The sequence below is a fragment of the Agelaius tricolor genome, unplaced genomic scaffold (assembly GCF_023055355.1).
Source record: "Agelaius tricolor isolate 1412-34295 unplaced genomic scaffold, bAgeTri1.0.p SCAF_17, whole genome shotgun sequence".
NCBI lineage: Eukaryota > Metazoa > Chordata > Aves > Passeriformes > Icteridae > Agelaius > Agelaius tricolor.
In genome coordinates this window covers 15,981,709-16,001,704 of record NW_027269277.1, presented here as the reverse complement: position 1 = coordinate 16,001,704, position 19,996 = coordinate 15,981,709, and the positions used below count along the sequence as shown (strand labels likewise).

Genomic DNA, 19,996 nt, shown 5'->3' with positions numbered 1-19,996 from the left:
CTGGGCAAAATAAGCCCGAAAAAGAACACACGTTAACAGAGGATTAACCCTTAAAAACAATAGCCTGCTGCATATTCATACATCTCATACATGATGCATAAATTCCATTCAAACACAGGATTCTGTCTGGTCAGTGTCAGCTGCTTCCTCTGAATCCTGACAGCATCGTTAAACCACAGCGAGGCAGGAAGAAGTTCATTTCTCCTGATAAGGGAGCAATAAATTCTTTTTCTCAGAAAGATTTAGGTGTTCTCTGGCTGGTATCTCGGTGTGAGTCCTTTCTTTAAAAAAAATATCTCACACAGCATAGTTTCTATTTTAACATTTTGTTATTACCGAAAACTATATTTAACACACTACTTAAGAAAATTAATACAGCACAACTTTCTGACATAACACATATAATATTCATTTTAATATTTGCAAAAAGCCAATCATAAAATATGCATTTTTCACAGTAGAGATATTAAATATAAGTTTATTGCTAACCAAAGCAGAGAAGGATAACGGGAAGTCAAATCAGCCCTTAGAAACACCTTCCCCCAACCTGTCCCTCCTGCCCCAGCAGTGCAGGGAGATGGGGATGGGGTTATGGTCAGTTCACAGGGAGATGGGAATGCAGGTCACGGTCAGTTCACAGGGAGATGGGGATGGGGGTCATGGTCAGTTCACAGGGAGATGGGAATGGGGGTCATGGTCAGTTCAGCACCCCAGGTTTGGGGTCCCTCCCACAGGAGACTTCTGTGAACATCTCTGATGTGAGTCCATCTCACAGGCAACAGCCCCCCTCAAACTCCTGCAGTGTGGGTCCCTCTGCCATGGAGTCCTTCCAGGACAGGCTGCTGCAGCCTGGGAGCAGAGCACCTCGGCCACAGGCTCACAGTGTCTTCTCAGGCATGCCCCTGCTCTGCCCTGGGGCCCCTCCATGGGCTGCAGGTGGATCTCTGCATCCCCATGGGCTGCAGGGGCACAGCTGCTTCACCATGGTCCTCACCACAGGCTGCAGAGCAATCTCAGCCCTGGTGCCTGGAACACCTCTTCCCCTGCTTCTGTTGGTGACTGCAGAGTTGTTCCCCTCACAGGTTTTCACCCCACTCTTCTCTGGCCACAATTACAACTGAGCCACAAATTGGTTTTTCTTTCTTCTTAAATCTGTTTCACAGAGGCATTACCACCCTATCTAACTGGCCCAGTCCTGGCCAGCAGCTCATCCAGGGACTGCCTCTGCTGGACATGGTGGAAGCTTCTGGCAGCTTCTCACAGAAGCCACCCCTGCAGCCTCCTCCCAAAACCAGGCCGTGGAAAACCACACAGAGCCCTCCAAGGCAGCATTTATCTTATCTCACCAGTCTGCAGGCAGAGCTAAAGCACAAAGAGCACACACTTCATCCAGTTTCTGATGGGAGCAGGTGAAATCCTGTCCAACACCACAGACTGGCTTTGAACAAACAACATATTTTATTGTAAAAAAGGAAACAAAAGCCAGATCATCATTTCAGTCCTTAGCTCCCAAACACCTGTGTTTTCTGTGGAAATTTTATGTCCATCCTTTGAACTTGGGAATGCTTCAATCAAAGGTGATCCTAAAGCTGCGCTCCTGCTCCTTGCGGCGACTCTCACAAACCTTGGTCACCTCTTCCACCTTCCTCTGCAGCACAGCTGTGGCAGAAACAAGGGATTAATGTCACAGTCACCCCAGAACACAACCCTGCACAGTTCTGCCTGCAGAATGAAAAATATTTTCGTGTTGACAGTCACTCAGATTTGACAGTGGAGAAAGCAGGAGGAAAGCACAACCCAAAGCACTGCCAATAAGAAAACTTCTTCATTATTGACTGGCAGAGGAAAAAATGGGTCTCCTTTCTAGGAAAATTTAAAGGAAACAGATAGCTATTGTCACACACATTCTGTAAAGCATTCAGGTGGCACAGGAGCTATACCAGATTTCCTAAAAAAGGCATGTTTGGAATGTGGAGCTTAGCAGAAGTGTTTTGAAAGAAAACACCTAATAAACGCTGACCTAAGCCAATAATTCTGTGTGAACACGGAGAACAGCAGGCCTGCTTTCACACAGGCAGTTACCCCAGGTGTGAGCATTTCTCAGCACTGCAGCCAGGCAGTGCACTCGGGCTGCTGAGAGGAGAGCTGCTTTATTCTGCCGTGCCCCCGTGTGGCTGCTAGCAGTTAAAATCCAAACGGCACAGAATTCCAGAATCCCTCACCAGGAGGCACTCTCCCAGGGAGAAAAACTCCTTTTTTTCTGTCTTTAGTAAGACTCCACTGTCAAATGTTCACTACTGAGTGCATCTCTCTGTGCACTGGATCTCAGACTACTGAGGCTGTGAAATTCCCACATTATTCCTCCAGTTACCCCACCTGCAGATCAAGGCAGGCTGCTCCATCTTACCTGGATGTGGCTTCCCATTTTCAGATTCAAGGAATGATAGCACTCAACACACACACTTCCACTCACCAATTTTCCTGCATCACAGGCAAACCACACACTCTTTTAGAAGTTGAACTATTTAACATTAGTTTGACAGAATGAATAAGGTTTTTAAGTTCTCTGCTTTGCAGTGACACATTTCAAGGAGGGCTTTTGGGGTAAAAAACACCAGTTCCCAGGAGTAACTTCTGAGCAGAGGCCCAGAAGGGAGAGTGCCACTGAAGGTGAGGAGGAACACTCCTCAGGCATCCTCAGGAATTCAAGGATGAACAAACACTCACACACAGGCTCCTGCTTCCCATTCACATTCCCAAAGGGCTGCAGGACAAAGCTCACCTGAATTCTGGTCAATCCACTGCAAGGAATCCATGTGTGCATTCAAAATTTTACAGATCTGCTGAAGCTGAGCAGAGAGAGAAGGTGCAAGTCAGTTGTGAGAGTGCATAAACAGCAAGAGGAGTCAAAAGCAAGTTTCTCCTTGCCCAGGTTCCCTTAGGCAGCAGCCACTTGGCCAGGGAAGTGTGTGCAGCAATGCTGCTCCTTTGCTCCTCCATACCAGCAAGAAAACTGCACAGTTTAGAGGATATGTCTGTGGCTTTGGCTTATTTTCATTTAGACCTAGGAACCAGCAGAACATTCCTCACTTCAGGCTTGAGGTGGCAAAATACAAAATGAATGTGGAAAAACTCAGTCTGCAATACTGAAAGGAAATTTTGACTGAAAGCCTTTTTTTAATAAGGCTATAAGGAGCATCAAAATCAATTTAGAGGTATCAGAAGGAGCTGGTTATTCAGATCTTGTTTTATGAGGATATTAAAAACAGCATAAAGTACAAGTGGAGTATCCACAGGGGGACAAATGAAGAGTTAGAGCTATTTCAATATTCTTTGCCTCTTCAGCAATATAAAATAAAAGCTTGCACTTACAGGGTCACTCGTGTCTGCTGGGCCTCCTGATGTGTTCAAGTGATCAATGATGTCCTTCAGATCCTGTGCCATGCGCTTCAGCTGAGCATCGATGTTTTCAGCCAGTTTGTAGCTGCAGAGCACACAGGAAACAAGATCAGAATGGTTAAAGAAAACTCTGAAAAGCTGCTTGAAGTCAAAGCAACTGTGGGCAATCAGAATGAGCTCCCACATCTGCAGCAAAGAGCAGCAGAGACCTGGAACAGCAGCCAGAGAGGCTCCAAGCCCACACAAAGGCACTCCCAGCCCGTCTCCCTTGATCTACACATGGGGACAGACAAGCAAGGGAGTGGAGGACTATGAGCAAAATCTAAGTTGCCATGCATAGAACAGGATTAAATATGTGACAGCAGGCACTGCTTGTTCAGTCCTGTCGCCCATCCCAGCCCCATGTGCTGCTGGCTGCTGTGAGCCCAGCACAGGGCCCATCCCCATCCCCAGCAGTCGGTGCCTCACGTCCTCTCCCGTTCCTCATCCGCGTGCTGCAGGTAGATGGTCCCGCTCTGCTCCTTCACAGACTCCTCCAGAGGGGTCAGCAAGTCCTCCAGCTCCTTCTGCTGGGACAGAATGAAGTCCAGTTCCTGATCCAGTCTGCAAAGAGAAATGCCAACTGCTTCCCTTTCATGTGGCAGGCATTGCACAGCTGTCCCACAGCCAGGCAGGACCATGCAGAGAAGAAATAAAATCATTTCAAGTGCTCATGGTCTCCTACCTCTTCTGGTCAACCTTCACCTTCTCTACTTCTCTGTGTAGTGAAGTAATCTGGAAACAGAAGACATTTCATTACACCTTGAAAACCAAGAAGTCAGCTCTGCAAAGAAGAGAGGTGGGAGGGAGAGAGCAGTACTGTTCAAGTTCTGCTGGAAACAAGAGATGGTCACAAAGATCTACAGACCCAAGATGGAGTAAGGGAGGAATGATCCTCCCTTATTCCTTATTCCTCCTCCCTATTCCACCCCAATGATGGAATAAACATGGAATGATCCCCCCTAGGAGAAGCTGGTATCAGAGAGCAAAGGCACAGAACAGATTCCCAGCTCCAAGGCCTAAAGGCCAGAGCAGACACCCAGAGACTGTGAGAAGCAGCCAGGGGGAGCTCACAGCTATTTGTACCATGTTCTAGATGCCTGTTGCACCTGTAACAGAGCCCTTGCAGGAGCCAAGCAAGCAGAATGAGGTTGCTCTGGAGGCCTCCTCACCTTCTCCCCATTCTCGATCAGCATGCGGTCCCAGGCATTGACTTGTGTGGCCTGATGCAGGAAGTGCTTCTCTTGGTCCTCCAGCTCCAGGCTCCACTTGTTGATCAAACTCTCCAGCTGGGCATAAGTCATCACTGGGGGGGCACTGAGAGGAGTCAGGGCAGCACAGGACACGAGGTCAGCACAGACAAACACCACAACTCTCACTGATCTCCCCTTCCTCCTGAGCCCTGCAGCTGCTCCTGGCCAGGCAGCAAAGGGTCAATGGCAGCAAACTCCCACCTGGCTGTGGTGGTTGTGGTTGTGGCAGCTGTGGAGGTCACAGCTCCAATGGCACCAGTGGTAGTCAATGGCTTCAGGTTCAAGGGAAAGCCAGAAGCAGAGGTTGTCCCTGCAGGCAGAGACTCAAGTCAGGCAGCAGAAGGGGACACAGCTGGCACCTCTCAAACACAGAGCAGCTCCAGGGTGCCATGGCTGGAGGAGCTGCAGCAGATCCCTCTGAAGGGAACAACAGCAAATCCCACATCTGTCAAGGAGGGAATGAAAACATCCCCAGCCCAGCCCCTTGTCAATAGCCCCATGTTTTACTGCTAGAACCAAGAACTGCCAGCACACCCAGCTCCTCCCCTGCACCTCGGCAGTGGATAAGGGAACATCTGTGTTTTCACAAAGAGATGGAAAAGGATCAGAGAAAGACAGACTGTGCTGTTTTCAGTTACTTGAGGGCTTTACAAATCACAGCTGCTCTGCTCCTACTCTAACATGGCCCTTTACACCTGTACACAGCAGTGAATTCAGTCTCCCTTCTCTTCAGTGCCTTCCAGCATGCTGTTCCTACCAGTGGCAGTGCTTGTGGTGGCAGCTGTGGTTCCAGGAACCTTTAATCCAAAGCCAAGTGTTCCCAGACTGGCTGTCCCAGTGGAAGCAGTGGAGGTGGCACCCACTGTGAAGAGAAGACACCATTAGCAGGCTGCATGAGCCAGGGAATGCAGGGCCCTTGGAGAAGCTGTGCCCAGCCTGCTCCACTCCCCCTGCAGCAGCAGCAGCCCCAGGGGAGCAGCAGCAGCAGCAGCAGCCCCAGGGGAGCAGCAGCAGCAGCAGCAGCCCCAGGGGAGCAGCAGCAGCAGCAGCAGCCCCAGGGGAGCAGCAGCAGCAGCAGCAGCCCCAGGGGAGCAGCAGCAGCAGCCTGGCTGCCCCTTCATTGCCCCAGGGACAAAGCTGCCTGCAGAGACTCACGTGAGAGGCCCGTGGTGCTGGAGGAGGCTGGGGCTGAAGAAGTTGCCACAGATGCAAACAAGGAGGGCCCCGTGGAGCCCAGCACTGAGGTGGTGCTGGTGGTGGAGGCCGTGCTGGCAGCTGTGGATGTGACTGCAGGGACAAACAGCTCCAGCTGTACAAGCAGAGCACACTGAGCTCCCACCCCCTGCCCAACAACCCTGCTGGGAGGGTGACACCAGCTGCCCAGCCACACCTCGTTCTTGGCCATGTCAGCATTTTAACTTCCTTTCCCTCTTATTCTCCCTCCACTCCCTGTCTTTCACAATCTGCCCATTTAAGATTGTGCCTCCCTTCCCCTGTGCTCCCCAAACAAGCACAGAACAGAATCTGGCATTTGGGACACAATCAGAAGCACAGGACACGCTGTGCAATGGCTCTGGGAGCTGTCACACATCCCCACTGCCAGGGCAAACCCACAGGAACAAACACTTGTGGCCCCTCCCCACACCCCAGGATAAGAGATTTGTCTGCTTCCAACAGGCCACTATAGCCAGGAGGAGAGAAGAGTCCCCAAGGCCTTGAGGAATTGTTTTCTAGAACAGCTTCCTACCTCCCAGCTTGGCTCCAAAGCTCAGGGTGGGGGCCTGGCTGGTGCTTGTGGTCAGTGTTGCTGTGCTTGTACTGGTGGCTGCTGTTGAAGGCTGAGCCCCAAAGGTCAGACCTGGAAGCAGGAGCAAAAGGAAAACATGGAATTCCTTCCTCCAGGCTAAAGAGCAACTGCTCCCCAGCACTGCAGCCCCTGGACAGGTCTGTCAGAAACACCTCTTGCCCCAGCCCCTCGCTGCTCTCTGCCCCAGCATAAGCCAGAGGCTGCAGAGCCAAACCCCCACTGCACCCTCAGACACCCCCATGGCAAAGGCTCCCAGGCTGCAGCTGCCCCCGAGGCTGTGTCACAGCACAGGGCACAGCTGAGACAGCCAGGACACACACAGAACCATCACACAAACACAGAAAGCTTCAACACACACAGAGAAACACCAAACCACTGCAGAAGGCTGCAAGCATCTGCCCTTCTTGTTCTGTAGCCCAACCCTTTATACCCCTCCTGTTGATGCACTGCCCCTGTGTGCCCTGTGCTCCCTTTGGTGGTTGCTCAGCACACCTGGGCACTCCATGGCTCATTGCTGCCAGTGCTGCTCACCTGCTGCTCACAGCTGTGCCCACTGGGGATGAGGCTGGGCCAGCCCATCCCAGTGACCCCAAACTGTGCCTGCAGCACAGCCCCATCCCAGTGACCCCAAACTGTGTGCACACAGCACAGCCCCATCCCAGTGACCCCAAACTGTGCCTGCAGCACAGCCCCATCCCAGTGACCCCAAACTGTGTGCACACAGCACAGCTCCATCCCAGTGACCCCAAACTGTGTGCACACAGCACAGCCCCATCCCAGTGACCCCAAACTGTGTGCACACAGCACAGCCCATCCCAGTGACCCCAAACTGTGCGCACACAGCACAGCCCCATCCCAGTGACCCCAAACTGTGTGCACACAGCACAGCCCCATCCCAGTGACCCCAAACTGTGCGCACACAGCACAGCCCCATCCCAGTGACCCCAAACTGTGCCTGCAGCACAGCCCCATCCCAGGGACCCCAAACTGTGTGCACACAGCACAGCCCCATCCCAGTGACCCCAAACTGTGTGCACACAGCACAGCCCCATCCCAGTGACCCCAAACTGTGTGCCCCTGTCCCAGTGTGTCACTCCACGAGCCCCAGGCTGCTCACCCACCTGTGGGCTGCCCCCCGAGGCTGAAGGGCGCTGCTGTTGGGGTGGCAGCTGCCAGGGTGGCCGTGCTGGTGCTGGCAGCAGCCGCAGGGGCCGTGCCAAAGCTCAGCCCTGCCGACGTGGCCGGCGTGGCCGCGGTGCCGATGCTGAACCCGGCCGTGCCCGCCTGGCTCGTGGTGCCACTGGAGAAGGTGAAGCCTCCTGGTGTCCCAGAGGGAGCTGTGCTGCTGCTGCTGCTGCTGCTGGCAGCAGAGCCAAAGGCAAAGCCAGACGGGGCTGCTGCCTGACTCGAGGGGGTGCTGGTTGCCGCAGGGGCACCAAAGGAAAAGCCCCCCGGGACTGCAGGAGCTGGAGTGGCAGTGCTGGCTCCAAAGGTCACTTTTGGGGTGTTTGCCCTAGGCAAGAAAAGAAAAGAAAGGAAGCCATTCTGCTTGAGACACACATCCACCCACGTGCACAGCTGGCTTTCTCCCTGACCATTTGCTGACAGCAGAAACCTCCTTTCAAAGAGATGCACAGCTGGCCAGGCTGTGTCTCAGTTCTGATAACAGGCTCCATCCAGCTGCTGTCACCTGCCATCCCCCCTCAGGGCTCATTCCACTGCCTGTCCCTTCATTACCTCCACCCACCCAGGTACCACTGGGCATTTGATGGCAGCACACGTGGAGCTGCTCCTTCTCTCAGCTCACCATTTCCATTCTCTTTACACAAGGCTGGTTTTTTCCTGCTCGTCCCCATTTGAGCTCCCTTCCCACAGCTCCCATCTGGCAAGCTTTGCCAGCAGCAGCTCTGCAGAACCGCTCCAGGACTCGCTGCCTTTCCTGATCGGCAAATCCCTCCCAAAGTGCCGGGAAAACATTCCGAGCACTCCGGATCCGGGTCAGAGAGAACGAGACGTTTGATATCGGGCAGCAGAGCTTCAGCATTTCTGCGTGCTCGCGTCTCCAGCCCGGTTCCAGCCGGGATCGCGGAACATCTCCTTCCCCACGCTGCGGGGGCTCCCGTGCGAACGGACCGGGACCGGGGCCGGGGCTCGCCGAGCCCTGCGGGGCGCTGGGAAGAGCCGGCACAAGGGCCAGGGCTCGCTCCGAGCAGCTTTCCCCGCAGAGCCCTCGCCCAGAACCCACAGGACCCCGCTCCCTCCGTCCCTCTGTCCGTCCCTCTGTCCCTGTGTCCGTCCCCGCCCGGCCCCGGGTCTCACCCCAGCGGGAAGGCGGCGGCTGCCGGGGCGGCGGGGGCCGCGCTGGTCGAGCCGAAGCTGAAGCCGGAGGGCTGCGCGGCCGTGCCCGGCCTGCTGAAGGAGAAGAGCCCGGCGGGCTGGCTGCCGCCCGCCGCCGGCGCCGCGCTGCCGAAGCTGAAGCCGGTGGAGGCGGAGGCGGGCGCCGGCGCGGAGAAGGAGAAGCCGCTGCTGGCCGTGGTGGTGGCGGCGGCGGCTCGGGGCGCGCCCAGGCCGAAGGCGCCGCCGGGCGCGGGCGCCCCGAAGCTGAACTGGCTCATGGCCTGGCGGCGGCGGCAGCGCGGGCCGAGCTCCGGCAGCGCCCCCGGCACGGGGCCCGCGCGCGGCGATGGCGTCACCGCGCCCCGCCCGGCCCGCCCCCGCATCTTCCCAGTCTACGCGGCCATTGGTCAGCGCGTCCGCCACTCGCGGAATGTCGGTTCCGATTGGCTGTCTGGGCGTGAGGGGCGGGGCGTGTCGGCGTTGCTGTGGGGATGAGGGACGCGGCTGCGGGAGCGGAGCGAGGGACAGGGGAGAGACCGGAGCGAGGGACAGGGGAGAGACCGGAGCAGCTGGAGCTCCCTCAGGGGATGTTTAGGTTGGTCTGCTATGGTTCTTCCCCCAGAGGTGGTCGGGCACGGGAACAGGGTCCCAGGGAGTGGTCAAAGCCCCGGGGCTGTAAAGAGCATTTGGACGGTGCTCCCAGGTGTTGTAGTGTTATTATTTTTTGCCCCCGAAGAGGGGAGAGAATGATGCATCTGACTCCATCTTATCAGATGGCCAATTAATTACTTTATTATACAATATTTTTCTATATTATATTACACTATGTTACATTACATCTAAACTGAATCTGCCAAGCACTCAGCTCTGCACACACTGCACAGAATCTCGTGACTGTCACCCAATAGTCCTGACACAAACACACACCTGACCCTGACAGGCCAAGGAAACAAAACACCATCACTTTGGGTAAAAAATCTCCATATTGCATTCTACTTTGGCACAACACAGGCACAGCAATTGAGATAAAAATTGTTTTTCCTTTCTCTGAGGTTCAGAGAATGAGACCCAGAAATATTTTTGGGAAGAACTGTGTCTTGCTTTTCTCTGTGAAGAGAAATGTGGCAACACCCAGGCACATGCTGGGGCTCAGGCTGTCCTGCACAGGGCCAGGAGCTGGACTCACCCATCCTGATGGGTCCCACTCGGCATATTCTTTGATTTTATGTTCCATTTTACATGCTTTGTCATCACACACACAGGAACTTGGCTAAACTTTTCCTTCCCAAACGCACAGCAGGAAAATTGTGCTCTACAGGCTGTTCCAAGCACATTTAGCTTCTGCTTCATCTGCCACTTGTTTTCCCTGCAGAGGTGAGCAGTGGCTATGGATTTGGACAGCGTGTTCTCGGGCTCTTCTCTGCAGAACCTCGCCAAACTGCTGCATGATGCTCCAGAAGAGGATGATGATGGTGATGATGATGATGTGGTGAGTTTTCATGGGAGTTGCTGCTTCTTTTACATATTATACCATAGCCTTGTGTTGTTAATCAAGGAGTAGCAAATCTCTTTTTCTCCAGAGTGAGTAAAAGCAGAATGAAAACTGTGGTGCTGCTCACAGGGGTCCCAGGACGAGGGAAGAGATGAGAATCTTGACTCCATGGTTCAGAAGGCTGATTTATTATTTTATGATATATGTTGTATTAAAACTATACTAAAAGAATAGAAGAAAGGATTTCATCAGAAGGCTGGCTAAGAAAAGAAAGGAATGGAATGATAATAAAATCTTGTGACTGACCAGAGAGTCCGAGTCAGCCAGACTGTGATTGGCCATTAATTAAAAACAACCACATGAGACTAATCACAGATGCTCCTGTTGCATTCCACAGCAGCAGGTAATCATTGTTTACATTTCATTTCTGAGGCCTCTCAGTTTCTCGGGAGAAAAAATCCTAAGGAAAGGATTTTTCATAAAAGATGTCTGTGACAGAAAACCTTAGAAGGTTTTGGTCTGACTGAAACAGCTTGAGGACCCTTTCAGAGTAAGAAGCTCTTGAGAATGAGCAAGATGCCCCAGGAAAACAAGGAGACACTGTGAGCACAACATATGAGGGAGGTTTAGTTTTTCAGCCTGAAGGAAAAGAGAACATAGACTTGAAAGAGCTTCAGATACTTCAGGCTTCCCCTACTTTCCCCTGAACTCTGCTGGAGATGAAGGCAATTGCAGCCAGATATGAGGGGAAAAATTTGCTGCTCAGCTTCCGAGTTAGGACCAAAATATCCAGAGGCAACTGAGTGTTTTAATTGCATATGTCAGACATTGAAGAACTGCAGAGATAACTGATCACTAAATTACAACAGGTATTTGGTGGTTGTAAAATAGGGGAAGGGGAAAAATCACCCTAAGGTGCATAATCTGAATGAATAATGAGAGAAATATCTGAATGTGTTCTTCTGTATCAGTTCCTCTCAGGAGCAGATGAAAATGACAGTCTTTGGAGAACATGCATTATTCCTGCAACATGCAACACCTGATTTTATCCAGGCCTGCCTGTGTGCTGGGAAGAAATATTCCCAGGAGCCTCAAAGGTGTCAACAATGTAGAAGGCCTCTGTGAAGGCTCAAAACTTTGCCAAGTGCCTCAGAATTTTGAACAGATCATATTATGACATGAATAACAGAAAAAACAAACAAACAAACAAAAAACCCAAAACAAAACAAAAAACAAAGAAAAACAAAACAAAAAACCAACCCCAAACCCAAAAAAAACAAACAAAAAACCCAAACAAACAAACAAACAAAAAAAAAACAGATAACAAAAAAAAAACAAAACCAGATAACAAAAATGGCAAATGCCTGAGTGTTCCTCCAAATCATTCCTCAACAAAGAGCTGACCAGCCCCAGTAGTGTGATATTTGGGATAGAAGGGGTGCAAGACCCTTGAAGTTTTATTTCAGAGGGTTACAGATGTGGTCCTTCACACCCCAACTATCCTCCAGCTCTTTAATGCCTGCCTTTTAAACCCTGCATTATTGCTGTACATCTCTGCAGTAAACATCCTGATTTTAAAAGGAATTTGTTTACATCTTATTAATAAAATGAATGACACTTCAGAGACAGAAATGGAAAGTTGCCACAAGAGATGTCAATTAAGTCTGAGTCAATCTGGGTAAATTGAAATCTTTATTTTGATTTAATTTAATGCTCTGTGCATATGAGGCACTTTTATTGAACCAAGGAATCTTCATATATAGAGAAATGCCTCACATTGGCCTATTAGCACTAAATTGATTCATAATTAGAAGAAAATGTTCTTGCCTCATGATCTCTACAGTAAAAAGCAATCCAAATGCTGTAATGGGGCTTTCATGTAGCACCCTTGGTTTCCTGTAATATTTTCATGGCAGGCAAAGCATGGAAATTCTGCCAAAATGCCATGGAAACCAAAACTCACAAAGCACATCTGTCTGTATTGCTGGGCTTCTGTGAGTCCTGCTTAAACCCAGTGTGTCAAGGTCACTTTCTGCTGTGTCAGAGTGAAGAAAAGAGATTTTTCAGTGGTTCACTCATGAAACTGTGGGATAATGTGTTTTCAATTCTACCAGGGATTTGTTTGACCTTAGATGATGTGTTGTATTTACTGACATCATGGTTGTAACCAAGCTTGGCTCTATAAAAATTGATTTAAGATGCTCTTGCCTTTCTTTGCAGCCACGCTGTTCTGTTGGTGCCATGACTCCTGGGAGTGTTGGACCAGTCAAGAAGGAGACCACCAGTAAGGAGGAGTATTTGTGTGTTTTGGCATTCAGTCTCATTTACAGTTCAGCTTTTTTAAAATTTTAATTTAAAATTTAAATCTTAAATTCTGCTGAATTTACAATTCAGTTACAGCAAACTGTAACAGCTATAAAAGAGGGGTCACTGATGTTTGAGATGGGCATAGCATGACATTCCTTACAATTACACTGTAAAATGATTCCTTTCCTGAAAGCTTAACTCTAAAACATGCAAAGAGGAGCAGAAAGGGTAATGCCAGAGCAGCTTCCAGTGGAGGTGATAATAGTTCAGAGCACAGCCTGGTCAGGGGCTGCAGGGATCATAACTGAGCAGCAAAAGCTCCATGTAAGAACTCAGGAAAGACAGGAAGGCAGTTTTGGCAGAGACTTGGCAAAGTTAGTGTTAAGTTTTTTTGGAGCTGAGGCTGTCACATTATTGAGCCCTAAGAAAGGCCTACAAGGGCCAGGGTGAGTTTTGCAAGAAAGGAACTGTGGCAAATATAATAGATTATTTTTGCTTTTATTGCTATCCAACAATAACCAGAGATTCTACTCTAAAATCCTCAAGTTTCACATTTACCAGCTTACTAAAAGAATGTTTTTCCATGCAGGACAGACATAAACCATACTATTCTGCCCAAAAACTTTAATGTGTCTTCAGCACCTTGTCTGGGCTGTGCCCAGTAATTAATGGGAAGAGCTGGATTTCTGTGTGAGGAGGTGATCCTCTTGTGAATGACTCTGCTCACTGAAAATCTCATGTCAGGGGGCTTGTGGAAGATTAGTATTTCATCCCTCTACACTTTACTGATTTTGAAGTGCTAGATATTATATGCCAGAAAGGAGGATTTCCAGGAAATAAAGGTTGGGTAAAGAAGATTTAAGTGAAAGGAAAACATCCTCCCTCTGCAAATCCTCATTCATAAGAGAGTAAGGTGAAGAAGACTGTAATCATTACCTAGAATGCTTTTAATGCAAAGATTTTTCTAAAGCCTAGAAATACTTTTCCAGGCTTTAGAAAAGGCTTTTCTTTTTTTTTTTTTTTTTTCATTCTTGAAAAATATTCTAAGCTTTCAGCAACACTTGAGGAACAGAGACATTTCAAAATGTGTCAGTGAGATTTTTCTCCTCACTTACAGGTACTTTTCAAGTGAAATCTGAAAACAAGAAAACCATTTGGAATACAGAGGAGGTCCCAGAAGGATCTGAATTTGATGATACATGGGACCCTAGAGAAAAGCCAGAGTAAGAAAGCTGAGACTGCCTGTGTGGGCTTCACATAGCATTAATGGAAATGAGAGTTAAACAGCATCTGCAGCCAGCTGGAAAGATTGTGTTGTGCAAGAAGAAAGGAAAGATATCAGTGTTGCATCTAAAGCAATATGTGAAGAATGGTTTTAACCCCTCTCTTGAAATCTTCTGATCTCAGAACAGAAACTTAGTGTTGGTTTTCCAGCATAAGTTTATGTGCAGTGTCAGTTACTTGTATAAAGTGGGATTAGGAGGGGAAGTAGGTCAGAAAAATGATTTATTAACTTTAAAATATGCCATTTGTGTGAAATACCTGCTTTTTCCTGCTGCAACTGAGATGCATCCATTTTTCCATACTCATAAATTCATAAAGTACTCCAATGTATATTTGCATTTCAAAGATTTAAGCTCTTTAGAGACAAATAGTACTGCAGAAGAAAAGCTGTGTGCAGGCAATTTTGAGCTCTTAAATCTTGTCATTCAATCTTAGCCTGTCAAAGCACAACTTGAAACCAGAGCCTTTTCCCTTGCTTATAGAAAAACAGCAGCAAAAAATATTCTTGAAATCAGGCATGTGATTTGGAGTTTGTGGAGGTCAGAAAGCCCTGAGGGTCAGTCCATAAAGCAGCTTTTGCATTTCCAGTCATTGTTTCAATGCCATGTCCTGAAGTGTTAAAGGCTGTAGCCCATGAAGCTGCACATTGTGCACCAGAATCTTCACTTTTTCTTGCATGTAAGTCAGGACATGAGGAGTCCAATTTCCCAGTTAAACACAGGACCTGAGACCCACCTTTCTGAAAATGGGGTTTCCAATTTCCCAGCTAAACACAGGACCTGAGACCCACCTGAGCAGCGACTCAGCCTTTCTGAAGATAATTTGGAATTCACCCTCACGCACAGTTGTCCCTGAAATGGTCACCTGTCAGGTACAGAACGTGCTGTCTGTATTGTAGGCACAGAGGAGATTTTCTTGTGCTGTTCTTTGACCATTCCCCTCTGCAGTGCTTCTCCAGCCTCAAGCACTTCTGACCCTTGTTGCACAAATGAAGAGAGAGAATATAACTCTTTGCAATAGTTCATCAAATGAAGCAAAGAAAATGTGCTAAAAGGAAAACAGATGGCTACAGAGGTGCATCCAGAGCTATTAGACACATTTGTCACTGACTTAGGAATTATTACATATGCAGATGCACACTGGAGATGTGAAAGATTTTCTAACAGCTTAGACAAGTGATCCACCCCAGTAATTTTGCTGAACTTAGTAGGAGTAGCATATGTTATAAATACAAATTCAGTTTTCCTTTCCTCATTCATTAATTACCAAGAGCAAGGGAATACATGATTCCACGTTTTGTAGAAGTGAAGGAGAAGAAAATTAAAGTTAGCTGAATGCAAAACTACGGTCTGGCTTAAGAGTGTTATGCTTAGGCTGCAAGAATATGCTAAAGGACAGAACAGAACACATGTAATTGTGGCATCCCCCTTTTCAAATCCATTCCCAGGAGTTTGTGGTGTTTGACTTGCTGATAGGCATTAAGAAGCATTTCCTGGTCCTGCCAAGGCTGGTTAGGGGAGCAGAGGCAGCATGGTGAGAGCTTTGGGAGGTGGAGGAAAGGATTTTAACCTGTCTTCCAGCTCTCCCAGTCATGGCTCTGAACAGAAACCCAGTGCAGATGGATTGGAGCCTTGAAGGGAGACTGCAAAGGAGGAGAGGCAGTGTGAGGAGGATTTAGAGTCCTCTGAGAACCACAGTCTCCTTCAGCCTCCTGCTCCAGTATTCCTAGGCAATGGCTTCTCTTTGGCAGGTATGAGATTTCCTTCAAGCAGCACGTGGGAACAGAGGATGTCTTCTTTGGGATGACTGGGAAAGACCCCTCCACTGCCTGCTGTGAAGATATAGTGGTGAGCTGAGCCTGGAGCTCTGGTCCCTTCTCTGTGCTCTTTCTCTGCCTTTCCCACCTCCCCATCTTTCTGAGGGGCAGAATGTAAACACAAAGCTCCACTGCTGCCTGTGATTGACCTCCTGTAGCATTTTCTTGTGGTTCTCCAAGCATTTTTAGGTCACATTTACACTTGCTAACCTGAGGAACTTGTGTATCTCCTCAAGGACCAAGTGTGCTCAAGGCAATCTCTGCAAATGCATATGCCCCATATAAACTTAAAGGGAATAAAATGTAGCTCTGAGATGAAGTTTCATCTTGGACACACTTTTGGAGAAGAGAGGGGCTGGGAAGGAGATTTTTTTTCATCTTCCTGCATTTATTACAAGCATTTTGCTAGTGTGGGCTAGCAAAATGCTACAATGCTGACAGCCTTTAAAGTTCCAGCTATCAGATCCTGCCTCATCATTATATAATCAAAGACCTCCCTGGTTTCTGAGCTCCAGGACAGGTAGAACTGCTGTGTTATCTTTCTAGCAGAAGCAAACTGTCCCTGCAATGCACAAAGCCTGAGGCTTTGCTGAGTGTTGAACACCTGTCAAGCACATTAGCAGCTCAGGAACTGGAAGAGAATAGGATATCAATACACATCACTAAGCTATTGAAAGCAGTCATTATCACTGTCGGATTTGCTCTGATACAAATTACCTACTCAAAACGTTGCTCTTTGATACTAGCATTGAAATATTCATGAAAATGAGCTCTTTTATGGCTTTTAGGGCAACATATGTAATCACAGCTTTACCTCTGCCCATCGTTTCAGATTAAAATCAAGCTGCCAGAGACAAAGTACTCAGACATCGCATTAGACATCCAGGACAAGGTTCTTGACCTTCGAACTCCCAAAAAGTAAGTGCAGCACAATTCATAGAAGTCCAGTTAATATCCTGTTTGAAATGGGGTTTAGCCAAGCTTTAAACTGCAGTCTGTGTGGAAAGCAAAGCTAAAGATTGCACTATTAATAATTGCTTGTGAAAAATAAGTACAGAAAAACCACTCATAGTCCATCCATAGGTGCACAACCTGCTGGCTTTGAATCCGTGATACTGTCCAGTAAAAAGCTTTAGGACATATTTTGGCTACTTAAACAGCAAGTATCAGGGACTCAAAACAGCTGGCAAAAAGCTGCCCAAGGTCTTGAAACACTTAGTCTAGTATTCCTAAGCACTAATTTGTACAAATACGTATGACCAAAGATGGTAAAAAAAGTGCAGATAAATTTTCAGTAGCTGAAAACTGAATTATGAACATATCCAAGCACAAATGCAGAGATGGAAATGTTACAAGGTTTTCTAAAGAGATTTGCTTTGATTTTTTTAATAGGGCTATTTCAAGCCTACAAAGATAACTGATAATACACTCTTGGATTTCTCAGTCTTCCTCCATCTCTCCCTCAGTGTGCAATTCCTCTGCCTGAGATTTCCTGATAATTCCCATGTCTGTTTTGCTCAAAGTCCTTCTTCACAAAGACTGCTTTTATAAGAAACCTTAATCCTCTCTGGGCTGACTTGCTGCACTGAATGGGGTGTGGGAAGATTTATATGAGAACAGCTTTCTGCAGATAAATTCCAGGTGCAGGCCATGGATTAAGGCCTAAATAAGTCCCCAGCAGACTAACTACAGAAAAGCCATTTTTCTCTGCCAAAAAGCAGGCAAAATCAGTTACCCTGTGTTTGATTTTAACCCAAGGATGCAACAGGAGTGGAAGAAGGTTTGAGAATGTTAGTTTTGAAACTGGAAAATTGGGAGGAATAATTGCTCAGCTAATGACTTGCTGAACCTTTGGGCAGTAAAAGAAGTAGCTTAATGCAATGCTGCAGATGTAGAAAACCTCAGCATCCTTTTCCTTTTGCAATTCTATTTTTTTGGTGACTCAGATCTGCCATTATCTTCTCAGTACCCAGCTGTCTCTAGTCACAAGCCTAGCAAATAAAAAGTTCACCATAAATCTGATGGTTGCTTGGGTACAGCCTGAACCAGTGCTGCTTTCACAAATATAAGTGCAAGTCTTCTCAGTATGAAGGAAACAATCAAGATGTCAAGTTCTAGATGCTGAAAAACTTTGTTCTCCCACAGATGGGTAAAAAGATTCCAAGCAACTGCTTCCAGCTCTGTAGTTCTGGGGCTGCTTCTAAGCCAGGCTGCTTTTAAGTGACAGAAATATTTCAATATTTCTATCAATATCCAGTCTTGCTGTGCATGAGGTGTTGCAGGAACCCCACCACCCATCACAACAAGGGGATCTATTGGGATAACATTCCCTGGCATATTGACTGAGGAATTGCAGGAGTAATTTGCAATGATACCTCAACTGCTCACCTGGTCTGAGACACTGACATCCCCTGTGTCCTCTTTTACAGCAAGCTGCTGCTGCACCTCCCCTACCCTGTGAACAGCAAGGAGGGCAGAGCTCGTTTTCTCTCTGAGGAGGAGATCTTGGAAGTCACCTTGAGACTATCAAGGAAGTTGGATTTCATCAATTTTTCTGATGGGTAGAAAGATAGAGAAAGTTTGCAAAAACTAAATGTTCTAGTTTGAACTTGTTCTGAAATAGTAAATGGCTTCCCTTGAGCAGTCCAGGGGAAAGTCTCTGGAGAAATGAGTCAGGAGGAGCACAGCACCCACAGGTTCTAGCAGCTGATGCTGTCTGACCCTTCAACTGCTCTGGTTCACTTTCTGCTTCCTGCAGTCTGGAGCAGCCCCTGTGAGTCAGAAAGTGGGAGATTTCAGTTCAAAAGCCACAGGAAGCCTTTTGTGTGGTCATGGCTGAGGTAGCCCAGTGAGGCTCTGGGCAATGTCTGCTGCTTTGGTGCCATTTCAAGCCTTGCAAGTGCTACTGTCCTTGCTTGGTCTCCAATGCTGGGACTGGGGCCAGTTCAGAATCTTCTCTTGCCTATTTCTTGGTGAGAAGATCATTCTGCAGGGATTCATATCCACACCTGAGGCTCCTTTACACTGGCAGAACAAGTTAACCAGCTATAGTTGGGTTGCTGAACATCTCAGCTCTTTTGAACAGGTTTTTGACAATTTATGGTTCAGTGTTGTCTAATCATCTGCTGTCCTTCCACCTATTTTTCTGATCTTTCTTGATTAATAAAATAATAGGTTCTAAGGAACAGTTCCAGTTATTTTTGAGTCTGCCTTCTCTATATTATGCTCTGAGAGACCTCATAAAAGTTGAGATAAGAGGAATTTTGCATAACAAAGTTTCTCTCAAAGGGCTGAAATGCTGCAAAATGTTCTTTGGCCTTCAGGTCCAATCTGGAGATAGAGAGTTGGGTAACCAGGCTGTTTCTCTCAGTAGCTGCTGGGCAAATATATTAATTTAACATTGTTGGTCCTGCAGGAAGCAAAGGTACTTGCTCAATGATCAAAGTGGAGAGGACAAGCAGGCCCTGGCATGTTAATGGCACACTTAACCAAAAGCCTGTGAGTACTTTCAGAGTCAAATGGCTTTGAGTCCTGCATTCTTCTGGGGGTAAAAGTAGAGGAAAATAAGTGACCAGCTAGGCTGCAGACAGCACCCATGCAGCTAAACTTGAGGCAGGCTGTAATGAGAAGATGGATGCTCCATGATGGACTGCAGACACTGACAGTGAGTTTAAAGGTGCAGTCACTGTATGTTAGTAATCCCCTGCATTATAACTCCAGGACAAATTAGGCTGATGTCTGGACATTTCAACCCCTTCCCTGAAAAGTGAACCATTGCTTGGGTCAGAATAATCCTAATCAACTTCTGCTTTAGCCTTAATGCACTGGAAAGCAGATATTTCATTTATGATTCATCACAAGCTATGAAATATGCTGATAACACTCAGGGGCTACTCCAATTGGTATCTGCTTAAGGTTCCATAAATTAGATCTGAGTGTGTCTTATTCCAAAGCTGTGGTTGAGCAGGACAATGTGGATGTATGAGAAAAGGCTGACATCATTCCTCCTGACTCAGTTTTTCCCTCCTGTGCTTGCCAAACAAGCTGTTTCTTGGAAAAAGGTTGTCTTTGTGGTCCCTAGACAATATGCTGCTTCATTTTTGCATTTCTTATACACATTACAAGAAAAATGGAAGATTGACCAGTATTGATGTGCATGTGAAGGTAACATTTGTCCAAATTAATTCAGAATATCCATGGCAGGGTGCAACTCTTCTGAGCCCTACTCCAGTGCTCTATCCACAAGGTTATATTGTCTTTAT

At 47.8% G+C, this 19,996-nt stretch overlaps 2 protein-coding genes across 2 annotated transcripts; one reads left to right on the top strand and one right to left on the bottom strand.

Moving 5' to 3' along the window:
* Window positions 1-1,435: 1,435 nt before the first annotated feature.
* LOC139597377 (nuclear pore glycoprotein p62-like) lies at window positions 1,436-9,185 on the bottom strand. The gene is made up of 12 exons (XM_071442671.1): window positions 8,818-9,185; window positions 7,620-8,011; window positions 6,439-6,549; window positions 5,847-5,978; window positions 5,449-5,553; window positions 4,893-5,001; window positions 4,611-4,755; window positions 4,124-4,173; window positions 3,868-4,002; window positions 3,373-3,484; window positions 2,783-2,849; window positions 1,436-1,659 (listed from the first exon to the last, which is right to left on the bottom strand). Exons 1-12 carry the CDS (start codon window positions 9,111-9,113, stop codon window positions 1,568-1,570), a joined length of 1,746 nt encoding a protein of 581 aa, XP_071298772.1. The 5' UTR covers window positions 9,114-9,185; the 3' UTR covers window positions 1,436-1,567.
* A 159-nt stretch (window positions 9,186-9,344) lies between these two features.
* Window positions 9,345-18,931, top strand: DNAAF6 (dynein axonemal assembly factor 6). Its single transcript, XM_071442670.1, has 7 exons — window positions 9,345-9,430; window positions 10,208-10,324; window positions 12,548-12,611; window positions 13,752-13,857; window positions 15,669-15,765; window positions 16,567-16,652; window positions 18,164-18,931. Exons 2-7 carry the CDS (start codon window positions 10,223-10,225, stop codon window positions 18,297-18,299), a joined length of 591 nt encoding a protein of 196 aa, XP_071298771.1. The 5' UTR covers window positions 9,345-9,430; window positions 10,208-10,222; the 3' UTR covers window positions 18,300-18,931.
* The last annotated feature ends 1,065 nt before the right edge of the window (window positions 18,932-19,996 follow it).

Coding starts and splice junctions, on each gene's coding strand:
- LOC139597377 (XM_071442671.1), bottom strand. CDS start 9,113: ATGAGCCAGTTCAGCTTCGGGGCGCCCGCGCCCGGCGGCGCCTTCGGC. Junction 4,756..4,892: donor ACCACAACCACCACAGCCAG/GTGGGAGTTTGC, acceptor GACTCCTCTCAG/TGCCCCCCCAGTGATGACTT. Junction 4,174..4,610: donor TGATCGAGAATGGGGAGAAG/GTGAGGAGGCCT, acceptor TTCTGTTTCCAG/ATTACTTCACTACACAGAGA.
- DNAAF6 (XM_071442670.1), top strand. CDS start 10,223: ATGGATTTGGACAGCGTGTTCTCGGGCTCTTCTCTGCAGAACCTCGCC. Junction 12,612..13,751: donor AGTCAAGAAGGAGACCACCA/GTAAGGAGGAGT, acceptor CCTCACTTACAG/GTACTTTTCAAGTGAAATCT. Junction 13,858..15,668: donor GACCCTAGAGAAAAGCCAGA/GTAAGAAAGCTG, acceptor TCTCTTTGGCAG/GTATGAGATTTCCTTCAAGC.